General features: G+C 36.5%; 1 protein-coding gene and 1 long non-coding RNA gene across 8 annotated transcripts in view; both read right to left on the reverse strand.

The window, feature by feature from the left end:
* LOC116657781 overlaps positions 1-5,977 on the reverse strand; it is a 41,573-nt gene extending 35,596 nt beyond the window's left edge. The window contains exon 1 of the long non-coding RNA XR_004312916.1: positions 616-5,977. This is a non-coding gene — a long non-coding RNA (uncharacterized LOC116657781). The remainder of the gene's footprint in view (positions 1-615) is intronic.
* A 1,929-nt stretch (positions 5,978-7,906) lies between these two features.
* The window catches only part of TBCK (TBC1 domain containing kinase), a 172,781-nt gene continuing 152,830 nt past the window's right edge, over positions 7,907-27,857 (reverse strand). For 6 of the 7 annotated variants that reach the window (XM_014559202.2, XM_032461169.1, XM_032461172.1 and 3 more), the window contains one exon: positions 7,907-8,458. In XM_014559202.2, the coding sequence (XP_014414688.1) occupies positions 8,348-8,458 (111 nt within the window). In that variant the 3' untranslated portion in view covers positions 7,907-8,347. Of the gene's footprint in view, positions 8,459-13,347; positions 14,744-27,857 lie in introns of those variants that run through there. The other variant, XM_032461190.1, reaches the window with a different exon arrangement.

Genomic DNA, 27,857 nt, shown 5'->3' on the forward strand with positions numbered 1-27,857 from the left:
TAATAGAATTAATCTAGCTGACAATAATGAACTTTAATATGAATTTTTATATACTTCACTTAATCAAAAGGGGCAGTTTTAAATTCATTTCAGAATGTCATACAATTATTAATAAGGCACTTAATGTAGTCAGCTTCTGCTTGAGCTATTGTCATCTCACAGGATACTTTCTGTACAAGTATGTAACATCTTGCTTTATGTAAGTTATATGTCACCACTGAAATTTTAAATAGTTGTTACATTGCTGCATATGATTCTTGTTAAAATAACATTTCCAGAATTTATATTGAAATGCGTTGGTTAGTATGTAAATTGTTTATTAAAATCATCTCTTTTAAATTATATTTTGCTCTTACACATACACACTTTAAAATGATTTGTGATTTACAAGTAAACATATTTTGGAAATGCCTAATCAGCACAAATTATGTCTAGTAGGTTTTGTAAAATATTAGTTAACCAGCAGCCAGATAAATATCTATAGTGTATAGTTATTTCTGAAATCTGAACTAGTCCTTCTGTATTACCTGGGATGCTGTTATACTTAATTCTTCCCTTACGATTCATATTAGTTAATTTAATGTAAAAAGTGGGAGGGCAATTTTTAAAAATTACCTTGTTACCAGGAAAAAACTCTTCTCAGGCTTCTTTTTCGGTACCAAATGGTGGAATAAATCACGAGGACTACCTGATAGCAACAATAAGGCATGCTGATATGAAAAAAATTATTGTTACAAACTAAACATAGATAAGCCACAATTTAGGAAGACTATACAGTCATAGAGTTGTAGTAGCCCCAAAATAAGGTTGAAAAATGTTTTAATACTGATCAGCCTCTATCAGATTAATTTGGGAATGTACACAACTCAAACTAACCTCCCAGCTGTGAATCAATACTTTGTGATAACATTTTTTTTTCCCTCTATACAGAGGGAAACGGATCAATCACTGGAAATGGATTCTGCTTGCTTCCCCTAGTTGTTCAGGGTAGGCTTTCATGCCAAGGCAAATCTCAGAAAGGCCTCTGCAGAGCACAGTCTAGGCCAGGTGGAAGCCAGGAGAGGACAACACTTCTGGAATAAGAACCTCCTTTGCAAACAGGAATCAGGCTCAGATTAAGGAGTTAAACTGGTCACACTGAGCATTGCATTAGATGTTTTATCCTGTAATCTTGTATTGCCATACACAATTAGTGATAATGTGTGAGTGCAGAAATTGTTTTTAATCGCACTACCCTTTAAAAAAGAAATTTTTTCCCCTGGTTGTGCATCAGTATGCAAATTATCCCCTTGTGTCATTTGGCCCCAACCCTGTAGTCATATTCCTCACATGACCTTCAGATCTTTAATGACCCTATATGGAGTCCAAGCCAATAAATGCATGGTACATGGGATTATTAATGATCTTAAAGATAATTTTAGAAAAAGGTACACTATCTGACAAGTAATAAATTACCAGGATAGTAAGTAATAAATATAAGGATAGTTTATCTCAGGGCATAAAAATAATTTTTTTTTAAAGTTAGCAAATGACCTAAATGACCTCTATTTCTTCTCTTTTATGATTAATAGACCTAGAAACTAGCTAACTAATCCCCTTCCTCCCTGCTAGTCCCCTTCCTCAGCTTTCCACATGTGACTGGGAGGCTGATACAAAAACTTCTCCAGTCCTTCGGTTCTGGTCCCTGGCTAAGGCATAGAAGACAAAGGTTAAAGGCCAACTTTGACCCTGTATATCAAGGACCTGACTGGAGACAGACAATGTGGTTCTTTACCAGGGGGTTGTGTTTTCTGGGTAATGCTGTCTTGGAGGTGAAGAGGTAATGCATAGCAAGAGTTCCTGAGAACAGCGGTTCTCCCCTTAGACTGGATACTTCACTGCATTCTTTTTTTGGAAATTTTTACTTTTGAAATTGTGAATATGGAAGGGGCAGTGAGAGTGCCCAGTTTTAAGCTACTAACGTGAGATCACTGAATGGAATTGGGAAGAAATGGGCACATTCAGCTGTTCTAAGCCACCAGGATACAGTTCCAGCACACTGTAAGCCCTAAAGTACTAAATTATTTCACCCTAAAAGACTGAAAAGTATGCTAATATAGTTAAGAAAAAATTAATAATGGTAAACAAAAAAAAGTTTCCAGGGTTAATGAGAAAATCAACGCATGGATTGTCTCAGTTTTTAATACTTTGACTAGTGACCACACCATAACAGTTTTTAAGAAGAATGTAGGCCATATGTTTTTCAAAAAGTCACAGATATATATATAAAGACAGTAATAGTTTCAAAAGTTGAATCTTTTAGTATGGCAGGAAACAATATTTAGAATCTGATCTAATGCTTTAAAATGAATTTGTTATAGCTCCAAGATTAGTCTTAAGCCAAGACAGGACAGTGTTTACATCTCTACCACCTAGAGGATTAATATATAATATCAAGGATGTTGGCAATACTGTGTTTTGGTACCCATCCTTGCACTGTTGATTGGTCACCTGTGAGCATTAGGACAGAACAGTATTACTGAAATGCTGCAAACAATGCAAACTAAAAATGGGTCCTCTGAAAGAGATGAGAAAGGATATCAAAGAATGGCAATCCAAGAGGAGACATTAGGCCTGCAAGTCACTAGTACAAGCTACAAATATCACAATCTATCTATAGAATATGGAATTTGCCAAGATCCAAATTTAGTCGTCATGTAACAAGCACCTATCATAAGACTTAACAAGAAAATTACTCAGAAACATATAAATACATATGACCTAAAAAAACCAACTTTTAAAATAGCTTATTTATAATGTATACTACTTCTAATATTAAACTGGTATCCAGTTTTATCTCATTTAATATTAGAAATAGTACACAATGACTCAACACCCAAAAAGAAAAATCTAAATATTATCATTTTGCTTCTATTTTTTGGCTTAATGAATGTTATCAAGGAAAACGCAGTATTTGGTTAATAGTTATATGTAGAGCCAGCATGTATACCAATGAGATGACTATTTATGACTCTTATAGAGTGAAATATCACAACCCTATGGCAGCAAGGCAACAGTCTTCTCTCCTTACAGTGGATTTCACCAGAAGAGACTGTTAGGTAGTTAGACAAGTGAGGGCACTGGGCAGATAGGTGGAGGGGAGGGAGGATGGTCAGGAAGATGGCATAATGCCCGCCTCCAGCTTTAAGGGACTTTATTCCCTCTAAATGAGTGCCAGGAAGAAATCGGTTAGAATCCGACAGCTGGAACTACAGGTAGCAAGAAGAACCTAACCGGACATGACCCAATGCTCATTGTAATATAATTAGCATTGCGGTTTAGGACCCCCATAGGTACACCATGGGTAAGGACATACGCAAAGAGGACAAATATGACTAGGGATTCCAGGGGCAAGAGCCATCAATCAATCAAAAGACCACCTCTAAGCCAGGGTATAAGAGGAGGAACAAAGACCGCTGCTTTTCCTCCCTTACATCAGCCCGCCTCCCACTCTTGGAGGTATACCGTTGCTTTGCTAATAAATCCTTTAAAATTTTTTGCTACACAGTGTTCCACCTCCTGTCTGAATTCTTATTTTTTGGGTATGATAAGAACTGAGGGCTTTTCCCTTCCCCTTTTGGGGTACCAAGACTACTGCATAAGATTTTTTGAGAGGCTGTATCACACTTTTGACATTAATACTTAAAGAAGTATTTTTTGGTAACTCTTTGGAGGAGGTTTCGAAACAGAGGAGTCAAACAAATATCTGGCACCAACTATGCTTTCCAAAAATTTGATATAATTCATTGTTGTCATTTTTAAATAGTCAGATGAACACATGCCCTAAAGCCTGTCCTAATTCAGGGACTTAATCTAGCTTTTCCATGGAATGCCTCCATTTGTCTTTCTTCACTCAAAATACCAGACCATGACAAACTCCCCTATAGTTAGTTCTCTGATTTGGTGCGAAGTTATTTCTAGTCATTTCACGGAGCAAAGAGTTCTTTGAAACTGTCACTTTGTGAAGTAGTCTTAATTTCAGCTCTTTACAGAAGACCCAAGGCTTCTATCCCTATGAACCTGTTGAAACCTCAGTTCCTAGGGCCGATACTGGTATCTGATATCGCACAGATATTTCAGTTCCTCTTCATGGCTGACATCAGCAACTTCTGTTTCTTTCTTTCAACCTTGATCAAGTATTAGATATTTTTAATATTCTTTTTAAATTTAGTATTTCTATGTTTTGAAAAGGGGATGCAACTGGCTTAGCTTATTCTGTTGTTGGAAGCTATCTGTTCTAATTGCTAGGATTATAGAATTTTAGAACTGGATAGAATATTAGAGATCTTTTCTTCACTTAGTGAATTGAGATTTCAATTTATTTATATATCATCAGGTACCAGAGAAGTTTGGCACTTGAAAAAAATTACCTGGGTTATTTCAATTTTTTTCTGTTCATATAGATTCTAAAATCTCTAAGCTAGAGATTCAATTCAATTTTACACTTAGCAAGCATCTCTAGTATAGTGAGTTGCTGCAGATAACAAGAGGTATAAATTATGGACTCTGACTTGAAAGGAGTTCATATTTTAAACAAGGGTTCCAAATGTTAACAGATGACTGCAAAATGATGTTATAAGTCTATTATTAGAAGCATGAATGGAATGCTTTGATAGATTTGAGGCTCTTAATGCAGCACAGGGAAATCAGAGAAGACTGGAGGATATGCTACTGTGCTGGATTATGAAGCATTTATAAATGTGTGTGTGTGAGCGTGTGTGTGTTTATGGGGCTAGTGGTGACAGTTAAGGGCATTCTAGGCAGAAGGAAGAGACTGCTGATATTAGAAACAGTGCTGTTAGTGACAGTGCAGGAGTCAATAACATTAAAAAGGACCTCTACAGTTCATGGGTTATATAGGTTTAGCTCAACAAACAGTTGTTGAGGTCAACTTTGTTGAAACCACCTGCCATTGAATAAAATGCCCTGCATGTAAACATAACAGTGATTGTATGTTTTCTTGCTTTCCTGTTGAGAATATTAATATTATTTGTAATTTGGATGTTTAAACAAATTCCTTTTTTTTTTTTTTCAAAATAAGCCTAAATGTATCAGGTTTTAAGAAAGACAAATGCAAAATTGTGATGGAGGTTGGCTACTATTCTCTCTCACACAGCTCTCCTCACAACACTCAGTCTTCATCCTCTCTCACTACCTACCACCCCATTCAGTTTAAGTCTCTGCTCCACCATCTTCTTCTGCTTTCTCAGTAAGGCAAAGTTAAGACTCAGAGCCACTCCTTCTAAATGATCATCAGTGCTGCACTATGATTTGGAAGTCAAATAAGTCATCAAAGATGAAAGACAGGAGGACTTATTTTCCTAAACATGATAGATGATAGCCCAAAAATGCTGTTAGAGAAATTATGGTGAAAATTAATTTTCTCATTAACTCTCATATGTTTTTCTTTGTATAGTATGTAGAGATCACAGAATAATATAACCATTGATTATGTCGGTGTCTTATACACAGTAGGTATTCAAAACGTATTTGGTGAATGACTGAATATAATTTAATTGAGCAAAACAAACAAAACAACATGGCTGCTGGGACAATTGATATCCACATGAAGAATGAAGTTGGATATCTATCTCACTTCATGGGCAAAAATTAAAGACTTCGGGAGGGGTCAATGGGGAATAACTTCTAATAGGTACAGGACTTCTTTCTTGGGCTTTGAAAATGTTCTGAAATTAGGTAGTACTAATGATTGCACAATTTTGTGAGTATACTAAAAAACACAAATTGTATATTTTAAAAGGGTGAATTTTATGGTCTGTAAATTGTATCTCAATAAAAAAATAGATGTCAAAAATCCCCAAAGATTTTTGATCCCTACAGAATGGGATAAAATATCTGCAAATGATGCAACTGACTAGGGACTGATTTCCAAAATATACAAACAGCACATACACCTTAATATTAAAAACACAAGCAACCCAATCAAAAAGTGGGCAGAAGACCTAAACAGACATCTCTCTAAAGAAGACATACAAATAGCCAACAAGCACATGAAAGATGCTCAATATCACTGATTGTTAGAGAAATGCAAATCAAAACTACAATGATATATCACCCTACACCAGTCAGAATGGCCATCATTAAAAAGTTTACAAACAATAAATGCTGGAGAGGGTATGGAGAGAAGGGAACCCTCCTACACTGTTGGTGGGAATGTAAATTGGTGCAGACATTATGGAGGACAGTATGGAGGCTTCTTAAAAAACTAAAAATAGACTTACCATATGATTCAGCAATCCTACACCTGGGCATATCCCAGAGGAAAATATAATTCAAAAAGACACATGAATCCAAATGTTCATAGCAGCAGTATTTACAATAGCCAAGACATGGAAACAACCCAAATGTCCATCAACAGATGACTGGATAAAGAAGATGTGGTATATTTATACAATAGAATACTACTCAGCCATAAAAAAGAATAAAATAATGCCATTTGCAGCAACATGGATGGACCTGGAGATCGTCACTCTAAGTGAAGTAAGCCAGAAAGAGAAAGAAAAATGCCAGATGATATCACTTATATATGGAATCTTAAAAAAGGACACAAATGAACTTACCTACAGAACAGAAACAGACTCACAGATATAGAGAACAAACTTATGGTTACCAGTGGGCAAAGGAGGTGGGAAGGGATGAATTGGGAATTCGAAAATTGCACCTCTTGGGGACTGATGGAAATGTTAGCTATCTTGATTGCTGTAGTAATTTCATTGGTGTATACATCTATCAAAATTCATCAAATTGTACATTTAAAATATGTGCAGTTTACTGTACAGGAACCATACCACAATAAAGGTGTAAAAAAAAACCCCAAAACACACAGCAACAATAAAACCATGGTCCAGAAAGTTAAACTGAGGCTCTCAATGAAATGTTCTACCTAGGTAGTCCTAACACTGAAGAAGAAAATAAGTTAAATATGAAAGAACATATTTTAGTTAAAACAAATTGAAGATAGTCAAAAAGATGTACTGTATTTTAATAATTCTAAGATGCGTATTTTTCACATTTCTGAAATGGAAATGAATCTTACAATCTTATAATTATTCAGTTTATTTGGCTGAATTTTTTCTTGCTTTATGGTAAATTTGGTATATATCTTAGCATCCATGAAAAACTTAATTTTTAAGAATAATGTCGCAGAGGCTGCCAGCTGTCTTTTAATATGTATTCTACTCTTCCTACCCAGTAGTAAATTTTTTTTACTGAGTAAATGGCTGTCCAGCCAAAATTATATTCCAAGGTTTCTTGATAGCTAGTTGTGGCCACGTGTCTAAGTTCTGGTCAGTGATATCTAAGCAGAAGGAATATGTGCACCTTCTGGTTTCTGCCGTTAAAGAGAAGGAGCATGCTCTCCCTTTTCTCCTTCTCTTTTTTCCTCTCTGCTGATTTTTTTCTTTCCCCTCTTTTTTTTTCCCTCCCTCCTCCTTCATTTCCTTCCTTCTAAATTGCAGATGTGATGGTGGCAGCTGAGTGGCCATCTTGACCCACAAGATAGAAACCAAGTAGTGAGGGTAGTAAAGCAATGAGAAAGACACCTGGGTTCTTAATGATTATGGAATCAACATACTAGCCCTAGATTGACTATGTAGACTTTCATGTGAGAGAAAAATAAAGATCTAGTTTGTTAAAGTCACTCTTACTTTGGGTTTCTCTGCCACAGGAGCTGAATAAATATTCTCTATAATATGAATGATTTCTGACTTTCATTTTTCTGGAAGTAAACTATTATTATTTTCTTCAATAAGGTAATTTTTTCTCCCTTTAAACACACACACACAAACACACACACAAACTTGTCTGGGCCAAAAATGAGTTATCAAATGTAGCATATACTTATAAGGAATGTATTGTGAATAGCTTTTCACTTTTCATTATCATGGAAGGATGATTTCAGCCCACATTCAGTCTATATTTCTGAAGAATACCTTTGTTAGGACTGTCTGTTCAGTGCAATGGAAGACAGCTTTTTCAGTGCAACTGAGATTTCTTGATAATGTTAAATTTGCCTCATCAGCTGAATCCTTCTGGCTTTGTGGTGATGTGGTAAAAATACTTGACTGGATTTCACTGTTAAGAAGATTCTTTCAGCAATATATGTACGGTTAAATTTGCTGCCTGGATAGCTGAATATTTGGGTGATGAGATTTTTAAAAAGTGTCTCATGACAAAACTTGATGGAAATGCAACAATCTGGAAGTCCAGTTGTGTCTCAGAGCAGTGAGGTGTGAAGAGTTGTGAGGGGGGCTCCACTCTGCCCTTTTGATGGCCACACTCTTGTTCTTCATATCTGAGGAGATGGGACAGTGAGGAGGCCTGTTGGCTTGATCTTATTAATGCCACCATCTAGAATACAGATTCTTGGATATTTCATCTTCACAAGATGAGCTGCAAACTGAAGAAAAAAAAAGGCCAAATTTATAAAGGATACACAAAATTGATATTTCTCCAATCCCATTTTTTCCCCAAGCTGTGAAAGACAAAACTACTTTAATGACATTATTGCTTTCACTGTTGTATCAACAAATCATTAATTTGGTTTTTAATATAAATGAAATTCCTCTTTTATATGTTGACAAATAATATATCTCTGCTATGGGAGAAATGTGTCTCTTTAGTTCTCTTTTAAATTTGTTTGACTAGGCAATAAATATACATGATAAACAATTCAAATACTATAAAAGGGTACATACAGTGGGCTGTAAACTCCTCCTACCTCTGGTCTCAGTCCCCCCTCTCCAGAGGTCATTACTATTCCTGGTTTTCATGTATCCTTCCAGTGAGTCAAAAAATTCTCAAGCCTATATTTTGAATAATTTTTGGTATTATTTTCAACATTAGTTATTGCAATTACCTTCACAATGTCCCAAAGAGGGCCTAAAAATGGGTTCTAACATGTTTTTGGAGCAACTGCAATGAACAGTTTGAGACCATAAACTTGGAATGAATTTGAAGGTCTGTTCCAAGGAGTCTTCCAAGTGCCTAGCAAGGCAGGGCTTTGAAAAGTTATCAAGACATATACATGTATCTCCCTGACTTGGCCCATATCTATCTATCCAGGATCGCTGACTGTCTTTCTTCACTCCTTATACATAACGACGAAGCAGTCCTAAACTGCAATCAATCCCTGATAAATGGGATCACTTTAGGAATCAGAGCCTTCGGCTATGCACCCTCTGTTGGAAACATGTTCCATTTCCCACCAGCTCCTGGCCTCTTTTTTAGTTTCTCCTCAAAAGAACCCTTCCCCATCATCTGCCTAATTTCTATTTACTTCCCAATTCAGGCAATTCCTTGTCTAGGACGTAAGTTTCCATTAGGGGCCCCTCTTGGTCCCCCACATTTCATGTGCAAATCTCTATCTTTGGCTTACCACATTTATTTAAATTGCCCATTAGGAGCCTGCTTCCGCTAGCAAACTGTAAACTCCCTTAGAACAGTGAGTTTGTTGTTTCTTTTTATCCCTAGTGCATGACAAATGGCAGGGGCTCAATATATGCCTGTTGTTCCGAACTAAACTATGATAAAGGACAAATAACCGAGGGCAAAAGGGTGAAGTCAAGGAGGTGTTCTGGCTCTCTGGCCATTCCATCTCTATAGGTGGTGTCCTATTCCTCTTCCTTGGGTGTTTATGTCCTTACGTTCTTCTCAATTACTTTATCATAATCTGATCTCAGATACTTCAAAGAAAATGACCAGTACCTACTCATAGTGCTATTGCCTCTTGGGAGTTTTGAAGCTCAACACTGGTGAAGGCTTAAGGCAGTAGTCTAGACTTTATGGTTCAAAAGAATCAGTTAGCCTCATGCAGAGACTCTGCTATATCGATCTGGGGCTCAGGAATGTGTTTTGTTTTTGTTTTTGTTTTTGTTTTTATTTTTAAACAAACATCATTAGATGATTCTAAAGCAGGTAGCTTGTGGACAATATTTTGAAAAATATTATCTTAAACCAAAAAGACAAAGGTCTCAGCAAGTAGGTGAAATAGATGTTGCTGGACTCGGATCTTAGCTGTCTTCAACACAACTCACATAAATGCACCTCAGTACTGCTGACCCCACTTATCCTCTCCATCATTCTCTGTCATTCCTTAAGAGAGATTCAAATGGCTGTTCACATTTCAGAGCCTAAACTCTTTTAGAGCCACCTGAGGTTATCCACAGTAGTAATTAATGTTGAAGAGAAATTATGCACCTGTGTTTCAAAAGGTATCAAGTGAGCTAGAGTGCCAATGTGAGCTGTTCTTCATCCTGTTCTCACTTATTTCTCTTTGAACCCCAGTCCTTAAGAACAGAGGCACCAGAATCATCTGCCCGAGTCATGTGCAGGCAGCACAGTCCCTGGTACCGTATGATTACTGAAACACCTTGGCTTCATTCCCCCACATGCAGCAATACAATTACCATTTAGGTCAGAATTCTAAGATAAACACACCATTACTCAAAAGGGCTTGTGGATAAGCAGTCTTGGCATTCAGCACTTTCAAAACACTGTAGAAGTCAGAAAATGAGTAAGAAAGAACTTACTGTACATTTAACTAATCTCTCTTAAACTATGCTGCAGAGCTGGAAAGCATTCCCACTGTTATTGTAATGAGAGACATAACAGCCAGGCTGCTATTGAGCTGGAAAATGGTAAAGACAAAGCAGGAAGGACAGAGCATTTTGGAATAATCAGGCTGCTGCAATGTGGGAGGTCTAAGAAGAAAAGCAGAAATGGAATACAAGGAGATGGTAAATGTTTAGGTGCCTTGAAAAGAAGCAAGCCTGTGCTTAAGTAAAGAAAAGAGCAAATGTTGAGTTTTCAGGTTAAGATTAGGAGTTCTGCTCCCCCAGTTCTCAGCTTGTGGTTCCAATTCTCCATGGTACATATTGGTCCTTAACAGTGAAGCCATGACTGCATCTTTCCACTCCTACCACGAAAACAGCTCTTCTCCATCTATTCATTCATTTATCAAACATTTCACTGAGCACCTACTAAGTGCCAGGCACTGTTCCAGTTTTTGCAGTGCTTCCAGTTCAGTGGAGGAGATAGGAACAAACAATATCAAGCAGTTTGGCTATTATAAAAGCAGAAGTTCAAGGTACAATGAATTTAACAGGAGTTAGAGGAGCTGTTGCCATCTCTCCATTTCTCTTTCATTATTGAGAACACCTGGAGGGAAAGAGAACCCAGATGTGATGGCCACAGTTGTTACACTGATCCAGTAGTGCACTCTGAGGCTATAGCTTGACAGGTTAGGGAGGAAAGAAAGAGCTGTGACTTCACTGTGTGAAAAAAGCCACATCGCTCATGGGGAAGATGCACAGTGGAATAGAGTAGAACCAGGCATGCAAAGTTCAGGGTTTTAGCCATCTTTTACTCTCCATCTGGCACTGGCAGCTTTACTGAGTAAACAGACAGGGTACTGGACTTTGGTGATAAACAGCCTGGTGTAGACTGCAGCTGCAGCTTTGGGACAGGTCTGACTCCAAATGGAAATCACAAACCTGGACTTACTGAGCAGTGTGCCTGGTGGAAGTGGCAAGACATCATATTGGACAAGTGTTATGAAGCCATCAGAATCATTCATATGCTTTTGGTGAAGTGACATCCATGCCCTCTCCAGAGCAGTAATAAGTAGTTTCTTGGGATGAAGCTCCAGTATCATTTTTATTTTCTTCACCTGGAATCCTAGATGATTCTATCGTGTAGTCAGCATCGAGACTCACTTTATTAGATAACGAGATTCATTTGCTGGTCAGTTTTGTCTGGGACCTCAAATTGCAATTTTTTTAGGTATAGTCTTGTGTGGAGAGCAAGTCACTTTGCACTGAAGAGGTACCATGTTGTAGGGCTGGAATTTGTGGGACCAAATCCTGTGTGGAGACAATGGGGTTGTTCAGATTGCACAGCCAGCTGAGATCTAGAGGGCAATACCCTCTGTGGAGTTGGAGAATCTGGTATTTGCTAGGAGAGAATTTTGGGAATCACAGACTGTATGGGCAACTGCATTTCTTGTGGGAAGTACTCTCACGTGGAGAGGGCAAAGCTCTTGCATTTCTGTCATTCCTCTGGTTAGTGGGATCTGGTGGTGGTATTCATTTCCAAGGCTTGGGTAGGCACACCCCAAGTCAGCACTGTCTGAAAGTGGCAGGCTCTTTTGGGTGTCAAGCCATCTTTTCTCTTTTTATCTTGCATCTTAGCTTGCACTAAGAGGGTGGCATGTTTGTCCAGAGGAAGTCAAGTTCTACTTGTAGCAGAAGAATGAATAGAGTAAGGGAATTTTTCATCTGCCATGGAGTACTGCAGGGTAACTAAGGCCAAGAAATCAAAGCTAAGAATGGGTAAGGTTCGGGAGGGGCACAGAACAGGATCATATTGCTTCTCACTGGGTGTCCTAGGGCACAGTTTTTGGTAGAACCCATAGTAGCAGCAGGAAGCTAAGAAAACTAGACTTCTGCAAGATTCTGCAAGGGGCACATTGCAGGACAATTGTTTCTTGATGTGAAAATTTGGCCTTGTCAGTTAGTTCATTTTGGAGACTGGACAATGGGCATGAACTGACCAACTCCCTGGCGAAGCTCAAACTGAGAAATCTCTCTCATCCATTTTATTCTTCCATTTCTTTTCCGCCAAATATTAAATTTGGGGTAATACCACTTTTGGCTGGGTATGAAACCGAATAAGAGAACTGTCAATTATCCTTTAATGAGCAGCTGTAGTAATTAGATTTTCTTGGTTTTATAGATGTGATTCATCTTACATGTCCTCTTGAACCTCTGAAATGCTGATGATATGGTGCACATTTAATATTTCTGGCACTGTGCGGTTGAGACTATGATGATACTTTATGCCAATTATGTACCTATACCTAAGAGTTTGGCTGGACAATCTCAGGTAAGCATATTTGAGATGAGAAATAGAATATGGGGTGATTTTTCCATCTAGGGTACAGTGTGGCCTTGGGTCAAGTATAACTCAAGTGCTATCTTATTCTGATTATTCATGAGATTTCTTGGGTCTTTAATAAATGTCTTGATCATTTTAATTGCCCAACTCAGTGACCTCAAATGGAAACATAAGAGCTGTGACAAGGGTTAATAGGAAAGAGGTAGAAATGATTTAATTAATACTCCACTGATCTCTTCCCTTAATTATACAGTTAAGTATGACTTTAAAATGTCATTTTTTGTTTCAATTCTTATTGTGTTCCTCCCATAACTGAGAAAAGTATTCTGTCTCCAGCTAGTTTTCTGTACTCAGATATCTTACAGTGGACACACTGACATTTATTTTCTTAAGTTTATTTTCATAAATAGACCACATAAGAAAACCCTTGTACACTGTTGATAGGAATGTAAATTGGTACAGACATTATGTAAAACAGTAATGGAGGTTTATCAGAAAATTAAAAATAGAACTACCATATAGTCCAGCAATCACACTTCTGGGTATGCATCCAAAGGAAATAAAATGGATCTTGAAGAAGTATCTGTACTCTCATGTTTATAGCAGCATTATTCACAGAAGCCAAGACATAGAATCAACCTAAATGTCCATTGACAGATAATGGATCAAGAAAATGTGGTAGATATATACAGTGGATTATTATTCATCCTTAAAAAAGGAAATCCTGCCATTTATGATAACATAAATGAAACTGGAGGGCATTATGCTAAGTGAAATAAGCCAGACACATAAAGACAAATACTGCATGATTTCACTTACATGTAGAATCAAAAACAGTCAAACTCACAGAAGCAGAAGTAGAGCTGTGGTTGCAAAGGGTGAAGGGTGTCTATGTGAGGAGATGGGCAGATGTTGGTCAAACGGCACAAAGTTTCAGTTATGCAAGATGAGTAAGTTCTGAAGGTCTAATGTACAGCATGGTGACTACACTCACTGTACATAGCAAGTATAACAATTATTTGATTTGCTAAGAAACAAAAGAAAATGATAACTATGTGAAGTGATGGATATGTTAATTAACTTGATTTTGGTGATCATTTCATAATGTATACATATATCAAAGCATCAAATTGTACATCTTTAACATAAACAAATCTTCTGTGTCAATTATACCTCATTAACACTTAAAAAGAAAGTACTATATAAGGTGAGAAACCAGTTTTCATAGTACTAACATCTAATAACAATTAGGCCATGGCAATCTTATTTTCTTATTTCATTCACAGAAGTAAAATCAGCAGCAGAGCAAAACCAAGAAGGTAGACACAAGGCCAGGAATCATCTCACACCCCACCTCAGGCGCTTGACAAGTAAGCAGCAGAACAGGTAATTCCAGGGTATTATTCTAGTAGGTTATATACTGGAATATGGTTAATTATGCAACAAGAAAAAAAAAGGGAGCATTTACAAAAATAGCCACTATATAGTCTAAGCTTTCTGGTCCATGTTTATTTTAGAGATAACTATTCTAATGGTGTCTGAGATATTCAGAATCCATGCTATGGTGTACATTAGTCTTCTATTTTTGGAACCAATCTTTGGGATTAGGAAATTTGATAGTGTGAAGATTTCACCTTAAAAAACATTTTTAAAAATAATTTGTGTTATATAAGGGGACATATAAATAATTAAAGTACACTTAACTCGATGTGTTTTCTTGTTTTAATTTTCTGTTGCCTATAATTTCTGTCTCCATTTCATCTCTTCCCATTCTCTTTCTCTCCTTATCCTTTTATGAAGAAAAATGTCCAAAAAATATAAAAATAGACAAGAATGCTATAATGAGCCCTTAGGTATCCAACACCCAGCTTCTACAATTATACCTCATAGCCAATTTATGCCATTTATTCCTCCTACTCACTCCTCTCAACCACATGTATTGTTTTGATGTAAATTCTGTATATCATTTAGCATATAAATATGTATCTGAAATAAGATGACTCCAAAAATATAACCACAGTACCATTATCACACCTAGATTAAGTTAACAGTAATCCCTTAATATAATAAAATATTCAGTAAGTGTTCAAATTTCTAATTAGTTCATAAATGTCATCCACTCATTCATTCATCATCCATCCATCTGTCCATCCACCCATCATCCACTTGTCCGTATTTGCAATCTGTTTATTTGTACCACAGTCCAAACAAGGTCCACACATTGTGGCTGATGCATGCCTTTTAAGTCTTCTTTAATATTTATAGGTTTGTTTTCTCTACCTCTTTTCACTTCTTTGTCGGAAGCCCATTCTCTCTCGTGCACACTCCAATCAGACTTTTGTTACCATTATCTCTCCCCAAATACTCTTATAAAGGTCAGCAATAATATCCACATTGTCACCTTGTCAACCCAATTTTAGGACTCAATCTGAATCTGACCCATCATCATCATCATCAGCTGACACATTTGATTATACTCTCTTCTTTTCAACCAGTCTCCCCCAGTTCTCCTACCTACCAGCTGATCTTTCTGGTCTCCTCTGGTGGATGTTCCTTATCTTCCTGACTTCTGCTCCACGGCTATCTTCTAACTTCTCTTCTCTATCTACATTTATCCCCTAAGTGATTTCATCTAGTCCTTTGGCTTTAAATTCCATCTATACATTGCTGACTTCAAATTTATGTCTTTTGCTTCTTTCTTGAACTCTAAACCCATAAAACCATTTCTTCAATATATCCACTTAGATGTCTAATAAGCTTCTTTAACAGTTTCAAAGGACAACACATGATTCCTACCCTATCTCTACCTCCAAACACCTCCTGAAGTCTTCCCCATCTTGGGATACGGCAACTCCAATCTCTTCCAGTTTTATAAGCAATAAATCTGAATATGTATTTCTTTTTTTTCTCTACTAATGTATCATATAGTCTCTAACTTTCAAAACATACCCAGAATCTGATCATTTCTAACCACCTCTGCTATTGCCAAACTAGCGTAAGCAACCATTATTTCTTACCTAGATTATTATGTGTATTATCCTAACTGGTTTCTCCTGCTTCCATCCTTGTTCCAATGGCCTACTGACCACATAACAAGTGATCCTTTAAAAATGTAACTCAGATTATAAAACCTCCCTTTCCAAAGCAATTTAATCGCTTCTTGTTTTACCCAGAATAAAATCTAAAGCCTTACCATGGTCTATAAGGTCCCTCATGATCTGAAAATCTGCAAATCTACAAACACTTCTTCCACAGCCCCCTTCCTCAGATTGTCTGATTTCATCTTTCAATTTACGCTACCAACACCTCTTACTTAGACTCGCAATAACTTCTTGTCTGCTGCTTCTAAACTCATCCCCCACAGTCTTTCTCTACATGGCAACCAGAATTATTTTCTTTAAACAAGTCAGGTCATATAAAAACTTTTGTTTCCCCACGTTCTAGAGCTTTTCTATCTCACGCAGAATAAGGACTTCCTGGATCACCTTATAAAGAAAATAAGCCACCGGGCAATCTTTTCACTCATTCTGCCTTATTTTTCATTTCATTTTATAACCACTTGATGTACGTGTGTTTGTTTATTGACAGTCTCTCCCAATATATTATAAGCTCCATTAAGGTGAGCATTTTGTTTCACTGCCAAGAACAGTGCCTAGTACATCACATTTGCTCTAATATCTGCTGAATGACAGATTCATTCATTCAACAGATTTTTTTTTAATATCTGCTGTATCTCAGCCACTATGTTAGGCACTGGTTAAGCTACCTTACTGCCAATGGAGGAGGTAGAAAGTATTTAAGGGTAAATAGTAAGGAAACTATCTAATTGGTTCTGGCAAGAGTCAAATGCTATTTTTTTTTATTTTTTACTAATACGGTATTTACTCAAATTTTGGATGAGTTGAAAGAGGGAAGATGATTTTTTAAAATGCCTTTTAAAAGTTATCTATATAAAAACATACAAAAATTAATGATGAAGTTTATCAATATAGAAATAACAAGCTCTTCTGTGATAATTTAATATAGAAGTCCACAGAGAAGTCAGATGAATACAATGTCCTCAGTCCATCTCCACAGTGAAGGAAATTAAGTAGATGAAAGAATATGAAGAAGATGCAGTGAAAGTTTCGCTTTCCACTCTTGGCCTCCATGCTTACTTCTTAGTCCCTATTGTCTCAATAAATTTGGTAATTTTTAGTAGTTTGTGGACCACTCAGGAGGTATATGAAAAAAAGATAAGTTAATATTTTCATGTGCAATTATAAATTTCTCTTACATGTAATTTTAACAAAATCTCATGAGGAGCAAAGGAAAGGAAGAGAATATCAATGTTTGAAAGTATACATTTTGAATAGAAATGGCAAGAAAAATAAATATTTCCCAAAGTCACAAGATATCTCAGCATAATATAAATCAGTGCAACTTCTACTTGATTGTTTGCTTTGTTTACACCTCAATAACAGATTTTTTTTTCTCACATGTCCAAATGGTGTTTTCCTTTCCTTCTTCCATTTTTCCTACGATCTCTTGTTTTCTTTGTTATCTTCTCTACCAATCACTTGCACTAAAGTAAATTTTTCTGATGTATAAGCTGGCTTGTAATGGAGACGATGAATGGATTTTTACAATTTCTTGAAACAAGTTTATCTTTTAATGGTCTTTGAATAATCTCTTGTTCAAGCTATCACCTGGAATTCATCTCCTTTTCTGAAATAATACACTCATAAGTTTGTAAATTTATAGTAAAGAAAAACCCTCTATTTCTTTTTTCCTGAATTTCAGAATACTTAGGTGTTCACTTCATGAGTGGAAGGATTCTGTGTATACTCATCTAATTTTAACTCTCCTTTGAATTCTAGTCTGAACCTCTAAATTCTGGACTGCCATTTTTCATACTGATGTCCCATTAGCATGTCAAACTCAGTATGTTCAAAATTCACTGCATTCCCTCCAAATCTACTTTATTTTTCTCTTCCTTATCTCTGTTAAAAGTATCAGTAACCTCCCCAAACACCGAACCTGGAAACTTTAAGGCGATCTTTGACTTAAAAAAAAAAAACTCCTTTGGTTCCATATTCAATTAAGCACAAAGCTCAGCTGTCATTTTTCTTGGATCCATTTCTTCTTTTCCATTCTGTTGCTCCTACTCCATTTTAGACCCCAGTTACTCTTTGATTAGTTCCTAAGTGGTTCTTGTGCTTTTAGTTTTTCCCTTTCCATTTTACCCAGCACTTTGCTGCCTACATGGTAACATCACAGAAGACCCTTAGGAAATCCTAAGACCCCAGTAACTGTGGTGTAGAGATATTTTCCTTTCTAGAGCTATTGTCCTTAAGCAAGATGAGTCAAGATCTGTGGATCTCTTCCATGTAATAGCTTGTTTATAGTTGGCAAGGACTATTTGTAGCATCTAAAAGCTCTTCTTCAAAGCTTCATTTTGATAATTTTAAGTCTAAAATTTCTTTGAATTTTGAGAATGACAAAAGAAATTCTTCATTTTAGACTTATACTTGCTTATTCTTTACATAAATACATCCATTTATTTATATTTAAATTAAAGATTAATGAGAAGGTTGTCCTTTAGTGTTCCATATAAGGTAAGAGGAGATAGTGACAGGATGTTACCAGATGCCTTGAAGCACATAATAAAAGCAATGAGGACATTTTCTGAACCTCCTTTTGAAAGTTGGAGAGCTTCGCCTGTCAGTCTCAGACAAATTCCTCTGTTGTCTTTTCCCCACAGCCACACGAGCTTTGCCGACTCTGCGGGCTTAGAGACTATTTAGATAGTGGGAGATTGTAAACTTGGAACAGAAGGTTAACTAAAGGTAGAACCTGGAAAGAACCTGGCACTGAAATAGACTGGGAATATAGGCAGAGTAAAATTCTTTAAGTGGTCTCTGGTTCTCGGTGTTTCAAAATTTCTATTTTATTGGGATCAAGGGCAAAAGAGATGGGAGACACTTTACAAGGAATTTTCCAAATGACTTTCTAAAATACAGCAGATAGCGTTACTTTTATTCTTTAAAACTTTTAATGGCTCTCAACTGCTAAAATGTAAACTCCTTAGCACAGCATTAAGGCCCTGTATAACCAAACTCTCCACCTATCTTTCCAGCCTTATCTGCAGCTAAAATGCTCTTCAGAGAAGCTCTGTGCTTTCCAATTAACCTGTGCTATTTTCTTTGCCTGGAACAGTCCCTTCTCCCAACACTTTTCCTTACTGAAATCTTACACATAATTCAAGGTCTAGGTCCATTATCACCTTCTCCATGAAGCTTTAGCAATCCCTCATTTAACTGGAAGAAATTTCGTCCTTCTCATTGATTTTCTAGAACTTTAATTATAAATCTCATAGCACACGCCACTCCACTTCATGTTTTAATCAGTTGTATACATGTCTTATCTTCTTAACTAGACTGCAAGTTTTATAAGGGCCGGGGACTGTCGTTTTCTGTTTCCCCATCATAGTTTCCACCATGCAGGCACTCAATATTTGTTGTCTTAAATTAAACTAGTAGTTGATATCAGCATTTTTTTCTTTTGTCTTCCTCTTTTTACCAATTTCTTCAAAGGCATTGTCTACTGTAAACTATTATTTTTCAGGTGTTCATTCTTAACTTAGGCATTAATTCGACCATCAGATATTTATTGAATGCTTGTAACTTGAAAGGCAGTATGCTAGGGGCTGGGGCTTGACAATGAATCCCTATCCTCAGACAGCTCGGAGCTTAGTAGGAGATGCAGGTAAGTGGGTAGGCGATCACAATGCCACTTGATAAAGGCTTCACAGAGCCGTCATTTATGGTTGTGCAAATTCATGAGAGAACCTGGAAAAGGGGTAAATGGAGCATGAAATGTAGCCCATCCTCTCCTTTCCAAGCTTTGTGCCCTTACATGGTGCTGTGTGCCCCTACAGGGAGGATGGGTTTTTATCTCATGCACACAGAAACTCTATACTATAAGAGTAAGTAAAAGATTTTCTAAGAGCACTTGGGAAGGGTAGTTAGTCCCAGACTTGAGGAGTTAAGAACAAGTTCCATGAAGAAATGCTATATAAACAACTTTTCAAGACAAGTGGTAGTTACCCAAGTGAACAGAAGTTGGAAGAATGCTCCAAATAGAGAGAAGTACAAAGAGACAGCATATAAGGAACTACAAGTAGTTAATTATGACTAGAATCTAACAGGGTGAGGGAAGAATGGTGAGGGTAAGCTTCAAAAACAAAGCAGAGTTCAGATTATGAAGGGCTGTATAAATCATGATTAGGGTTTGAATTTTATTTTGAAGGCAATGAGAAGTCATAGAGGCATTTTGACAATGATCAGGTTGACATTTCAAAAATCTCTCTGGTTGCAGGGTAGAACTGGAGGGAGGAGGCTGCAGGCAGGGACACTGGGAAGTTGTAGTAGGTCAGGCACGAGTTACTGGTGATCTAAGTGAAGACAGCTGGAAAGTGGGGACAAGAGAATTTCAGACCTAGTTAACAGAATGATAAGACAAATAATGATTTTTCCGTAAAATCTGTTCCACCAATTAACGTGAAGGAACTCAATATTTCAATCAAACAGGCCAGGTGGTAGGGAGGAAAGTGTAGGAACTTTGCAGTTAGGCAACACAGAGCTGGAATCAGGGTTTTCCCACTGGTTAGCCGTGGACTATTGGGTAAATCACTTAGCCTTTTTGGCCTTAGTTTCTTCACCTGTGCGATGTGTAATAATAATACGCTTGAATAGTAAGTGCACGTAAAGGGTTATCGGGAGGACTGAATTAGGCATTACATGTGTAAGTGCTTGATTCATAGTAAATACTGTAAAGTTAGTTTTCTCCTTTCCTCCCTTCCTCCTCTTTCTTTCCGCCCAGTTGATCCTCTAATAGGAGAGTCATTTATTTACAACACCCTGCAACTGCGTGGATTCAAACTTAAAAGGCAGAATTGTCCCCAGATGAAATATAAGGTAGGGCTTTACAGTGTTTATGGTGAACTGTTCATGTTGGAGCAGTAATTTATACTAGTGACTCTTACAATTTACTGGGTCACACATAATTTTTTTTTACTAGTCATACATACATTTTGGCAATCAGAATAAAGCTTTGAATCTATTCTCTAAAAATAAAAAATAGCACATATGTACAACACTTTACATATAATTTTAATTATTTCAGAGACCTTCTAAAACTCATGATGGACTCTAGGTTAAAATTTTTCCCTTATACTAATTCATTTAATCTTAAACTTTGCGATAGTTAATAGTTATCTAATGTTTATACATATGGCAAATTGGGATCTTTCTACAGATTTACAGATTAGTGGTTAACAACAGCTTATACTTCCAAATAAGTTCTCCCAGGAATGACTATGTGGAAGTTTTCTGAAAAGTTGATGTCAAAAAAAAATAGGAGAAAACATTTTTAGACATAATGACATAAAAGTTTGTTTTTATGACATAAAAGTGTGATGGCTCACATTAGAGGTTAAGCCTCTTCTGATAAAATTGCATCATCTAACAGCATCATGTGTAAGGAGCTCTAATGGGTCTTGTGGTACTATTTCCTATGATCTGTGATATCTGGGACCAGAATTTCAGCAACAATCATTTATCAACTTCTGTTTACACTAGATGACCAAGAACAGTAAGCCCATACTGTATCCAAGCCATGGGTCACATTACATTACATACAGTATACTATGCTCTAAAAGAGATGTATACAATAAAAACTCAGATTCAAAACAGTTAGGGCTGTGATGGATCACAGCCAAGTCCCAAACTCTACAGGTCAAGAGGGAGGGTGACTATGATTAGTTTCATAGTCAGCCCTAAACATTCGTGTTGTAAGGAGCAGTTAATTAAATATTGGGCTGTGGAGGGCAGAGTAGGTATGTAGAACAACATGTATTGAGACAGGATAACTTTTATTCTGCGACAGGTCACGAATATAGGTACCAGAGATCACAAAATTCAGATAATGACTTGGTAATTTTTCTTGGAAATTGGAAATGAGTTCCCTCTGTCTTTTAAAAAATTGCTTATATACATAATACATCCAGTATACATGCTAAAAAACCCCAAAGTCTGGATTAGGTGTTTTAAGGTTCCCCTTACTATAACTACATTGCTTTTTACTTCACAAAACTTTTGAAAAGCTATGAGACTAGGGACTCCACAGGACAAGCTTTAGTTCATGGGTTTTCTAAAATAAGTTATCCTCTATCAGTTAACAAGTGTAGAGTTATATAGAAGAGTTTTCACTGTTACTTGTAAGCTGCAAATGGTGTCTAGTGTGTTCAAGTTGCATTAATATCTAAAATGTTTCCTTATAATCTGATATAAACCCACAGACCAAAACATTTGCTGACAAGAAGGCAAGGAAAAAGTCAGGAAGAAAGCCAAGTTTAACCATACCCAGTGCTTACAGGTCTAACAAGACCAAGAAAGAATTCCTAGCATATTTGGAACTCATAAACGAGATTCACTTCCTCTTCTTTATCAAAATGCTTAAGGGACCATTATGCAGAGGCCTACTACGTTTTCTGACAGATACAAATCTCATACAAAGTAGTTAAAAGTATCTTCTTAATCTGACAAACTAGGTAGATATATCTAGAGCCAGAGAAATTTACTATAGGGATTACATATATGCTGAGTTGGTTAAAGTGTTTTCAGAATCATTTGGTCCGCTTTGAGCACATGCTTGGAGTAGGATAATCTCGGGTGACTGAGGCCAAAAGCTAAAGGAAGAGCTTGAGCAAAGAGAGGAAGGAGACAGAGCTGGAGAGAGAAAAAGGGACCAGCAAAAGATAAGGGATAGCAGTGATCGTCAGATTATCCCAGAACTTGGTTTTGCTTGGTTAAGGGGATCCAGGAAGTAAGAGAGTAGGACTAGAGGGTGTAAGCATTTTATTACTGCAGTACAAATTAATTTCCAACTTAACATCCAAAAGCCAAATAACCTTGGCCTCCAGGGGAGTATAAATGAATGTAATTGGACTATTAACTTATTTTTTAAAATAGCTGCAGTGGTATGTTTGCTTGATATAAATCTGATTATTTTCATTTGAAAACAGATGCCATATTTTAAATTTAATCTTTTCCAAGGTGGAAAGCAAGGGTGAAAAGCATCAGCTACTCACACCGTTTAGTCATAGAATCTCCACAAAAATCATCTCCTGTCTAGGTCTGAATCAAATGTCATTCAGAAACATTAATGTTCTACTCTTTGTCTTTTTGGCTTTGTTTTGTTTTGTTTTAAAGGAAAGAATAATAGCACACGACTTATCACTGCAACTGCCTCTTATGTTCTCAGATGAATATTTCTTCTGATGACAGAAGGAGAGCACTGATTTCACGCCAAGAATATAACATTTTAAGAGTAAGATGAGCTGTTCCTAATATTTTCCAAAGGGCCTGTTGACAAGTCAAAGTGAAATGCAAAGATTCCTTCAATTTTTTTCTTAGATAACCTTTTGATGTGATACATTTGCAGGGATAGAATCTTTGTGGTCTCATAACCACTAAAATTAATCTAGATATAGGGCAATTACTTTTAAAGTCATATGCATTTCAGTGACTAACACAGCAATACGATATTTACAGTTTTCCTTAAAGACTCACTAAAATTAAACACCAGTTGGACTTTCATTTTGTTGCAGTCGACGTTGTTGGCCATTTTCCTGTCTGAGACCCATCACTAGCTCAAGAGTTGGATCCTACTACATTATTTTCCCACAGGGTAGGAAAAAATTACCCAATAACATATTAAAGCATGCTGTTGTGCTAAGTCATCATTCTTGCTAAACATGATAATTTACTTCTAGAAAAGACATGGATTTATAATAGTGTTATCAAGTTGAGATACATGAGACTTTGACTTTAGGTTGGGAGTAGGGCAATGTAAGTAATGGATGCTGGAAGTATCAAAACAAATCATACATTTACCCCTAGAGAATATCTGATTAATGTTAAAAACAAAATTTCCTTTAAATCTGAGTAACCTGCTCAAGGCTGTAACAATGCTCTTTCCTGTGGGTTCATTTAATCCACGATACGGATGGTAGACTACCTCTGCCTCCTCTTGTTGATCTGAATAGTTATTGCCTTAATTCTCAGATTTATACACTTGTTCTCTGAGATTAGTTCAGCATGTTTCATTTTGTAAGAGATATCTTTTATGGGGCTTTCTGTACATATCATGCTGGCATGTTTCCCTTGTATGCCCAGGGAATGTAATTCTAGTTTATCAATCAGAGATGCAGTTTCTCATGTGAGTTTCAAAAAGATGATAATCTCTGCAAAAAGACAAGAGTGAGACTTTGCCATGTTTTCCATTTAAAATGTGACATAAAGCCTGAATTGATTTTACCCTTGTTTTGACACAGAGGTCTTCCTACTCCTGTAAACCCTACCAACAGATGCAGCCTGTATTTGTTTGGCTTGTTAAATTAAACTCAACCATACAGCAGCAAGGATTAGAACAAAATCTGATCTACCCTTGGAGCAGTAGCACACATTTCAGAAACTAAGGACTCCAGTCAGTCACTTGAGACTATCTGAATTTCCTTGATGCTGACATAACTTTGTTCACAAAATATCTGGATACGCTTGATCATATAATGGCTCACTGCTTTAACCTGCAGGGTAAGGTGAATTAAAGATTAACTGACAAGTGAGATTTAGGAGGACTTAATTCTGGTATGAAGAAGCCTCTACATGGGATTCTACTTAAACTAAGATCTTTGTAGTCCTCCTTTCCTGCCCTGTTCTAGGGGAAAGCAGTGTTTTATCCAGATAAGGAATAGAAGATTCTGAAAATTTCTGATGTGTTTAATGTGGAAGCTAGGCCAAATACAAAAGCTTTATGAAGTAATAATTGTAAAGAAGCCATCTTATAGCAAGAAATTGCTAATCAACTGAATTACAGAAAATAGCTAATTAACATGTAATTAAAATAGTATCATATATCTTCTGATTATAGTTACTTAGGTACATGAATAAATGGTATTTCTCAGATCTGTTCTGTCTTCTTTGTGATTTTTAGATAATATATTCAATACATCTAGTCATTGTAATTTCTTCATATTTCTATTATAAAAGACACTATAATTTGTATGTCAAATGGGTGATTTTAATACTATCGTAGTCTAGACAAGTGGTTCATTTGCTCTCTCTTGCAGTTGTTCAATGATACTTTGCTACTTGTTTAATTCAATAGCCTTTTTCTTTTATTGAGCTATACTCTATTTCATTTAGTATTTTCATTTGTTGAATTTTCAGTCTAGCTCTATTATCAGGTCTTAACAGAAGATGTAAAACTAGAAAAATTACAATCAGTGCCTACTGCTTTGCAAATAGAAAATTCCCAAGTCCAAAATGGGTTTGACATAAAAATCACAAACATTTGCAAAGATAATTTGTAACTGTACTGACTAGAATTGTCACCTGTGCTTTTTTTTCATAGCATTCAACTATGGCTTTCTTAATCTTTTCAAAACAGGATTCTGCTAGCTGCAGTGCACTAATTTCAGCTTAGAAGAGAAGCTGCTACTTGCTTAGAAATCACTGTTTTGTTTTTGTTTTTAACACCCACAGAGGAAAAAGATGAGATCAGAACAGGTCTTATGAAAGATTCTCCACTACTATTTGACCAAAAATTGTAGGGCTCAGATAAACTGGGGACAGTGGGGTAGACTGCAGACATCAAACCGTAGAACTTAAAAAAATTCTTACAAAATATATTTAACATACAATTTTCCATTTTAACCATTTTTAGGTGTACAATTTAGTGGCAGTAAGTATATTGACAATGCTGTACAACCAACACCACTGGTTATTTCCAAATTTTTAAATCATCTCAAACAGAAACTCTGTACCGATTAAGCAAAAACTCCCACCGCTCCCCCCCACCCCTTCCTTAGCCCCCAGTAGCACTAATTTACTCTGTCTCTATGAATTTGCCTATTTTAGATATTTTATATAAGTGGAATCATGGAATATTTGTCATTTGTGTTTGGCTTATTTAAACTGTTTTCAAGGTTTATCCATGTTGTAGCTTGTATCCAGATGTCATCCCTTTTTATGGCTGGATAATAGTACACATATGTATATACCACACTTTGCTTATTTATTAGTCTGTTGAGGGACACTTGGGTTGTTTCCACCTTTTGGCTGTTGTAGATAATGCTGCTATGAACACTGGCATGTTAAGTATCTGTTTGAGCCCATGTTTTCAATTCTTTTGGATATTCACCTAGGAGTGGAATTGCTGGTCATATGGTAATTCTATGTCTACATTTTGAAGGAGCTACCAAACTATTAAACTGTTTTCTACAGAAGCTGCATCATTTTACATTCCCCTCAAGCCATGCACCAAGGTTCCAATTTCTCCACATCCTTGCCAACACTTGGGTGTGGAGTGGTATCTCATTGTCGTTTTGATTTGCATTTCCCTAATGACTAATGATGTCAAGTATATTTTCATGTGATTATTGTCCACTTGTGTATCTTCTTCAGAGAAATGTCTAAAATGTTTAAAAGTTTGCCCATTTTAAAATTTGATTGTCTTTTTGTTGTTGAGTTGTAGGAGTTGTTAGTGACTAGAAATACAACTGATGTTTGTGTGTTGACTTCATATTCTGATAGTAATCCTCATTAGATATGTAATTTACAAATATTGTCTACCATTTTGTGGGTGGGAAGGATTGCTGGCCACCCCAAAAGCTGGAAAAGGCAAAGAAAGATACCACCCAGAGTCTCAGAGGGAGCATGGCTGACACCTTGATTCCAGACGTCTAGCCTCCAGAACTATGTTGTTTTAAGCCACCCAGTTTGTGTTACTTTTTAATGGCAGCCCCAGAAAGTTAACGCATGTTCAATTTTGATACCTCTTATTTCTTTTTCTTGCCTAATTTCTCTGGCTAGAATTAAAACCAATCTTTCTCAAACCTTTCCAACAAACTGAAGAAGAGAGAACACTTCCTAACTCATGCTATGAGACTAGCACTATTCTTTTACCAAAGTCAGACAAACACACTGCAAGAAAGAAAATTACAGACAAATATCCCTGATAAATACTGATGTAAAAATCCTCAACAAAATACTAGCAAACTGAATTCAGGAGCCTACTGAAAGGATTATACATCAGGACTAAGTGGAATTTATGCTAGGAATGCAAGGGTAGTTAAACATATGAAAATCAATCAAAATAATATACTACATTCTACAGATCTGTATAGCAGACAAAAAGATGATAGAACAGTATAAGTAAATAAATATCTAAAGTTCTCTTAAGCCTCATGTTATGAAAATTACTAAAGGTACATCTGTGGACAAAGAATATCACCTGCCATTTTAGTAAACAAAGGATGTTGCAGCCATATAACCATAAGCCACTGCAGCAGCCCCCTGAGGGGCAGTGCACGCTGAGGGGAATTCAGGATGGAGAAAAACAGGATACTGGCCCTAGATAGTTAAGATGCATATCAAAGGAATAATTTCAATAAGCCCAGCCTCTTGCATCATCCCATACATAGAAAAACAATAAAATCATTGAGATGTCTGTTCTTGTGATTAGCAGTAATCTTCTGATGTTCAAGTAGATGTTTTTATTTTCTCAGCAAAAGCTTCTATATATCCTGGTTCCTCCCTTACCCCTTTGGAAGAGTCTCTCAGAGGTATCCAAGAGGCTATATCCTGGCTTATGTCCTCAGTAAGTCCACTGAAAAAAACATAATTCTCAACTTTTAGATTATGCATTTTTTTTTCAATCGACACATCGCTATGCCAATATTTAAAACTGTTTCTCAAAAATTACTTTCTAAGGTTGGATTGAAGCATTAATAGCTGAGTATACAATTTGTTGTATATACATACAGTCATTGTTGTCTAAAGGAATAAATAGTCATGGAA

The sequence above is a fragment of the Camelus ferus genome, chromosome 2 (genome assembly GCF_009834535.1).
Source record: "Camelus ferus isolate YT-003-E chromosome 2, BCGSAC_Cfer_1.0, whole genome shotgun sequence".
Taxonomy (NCBI): domain Eukaryota; kingdom Metazoa; phylum Chordata; class Mammalia; order Artiodactyla; family Camelidae; genus Camelus; species Camelus ferus.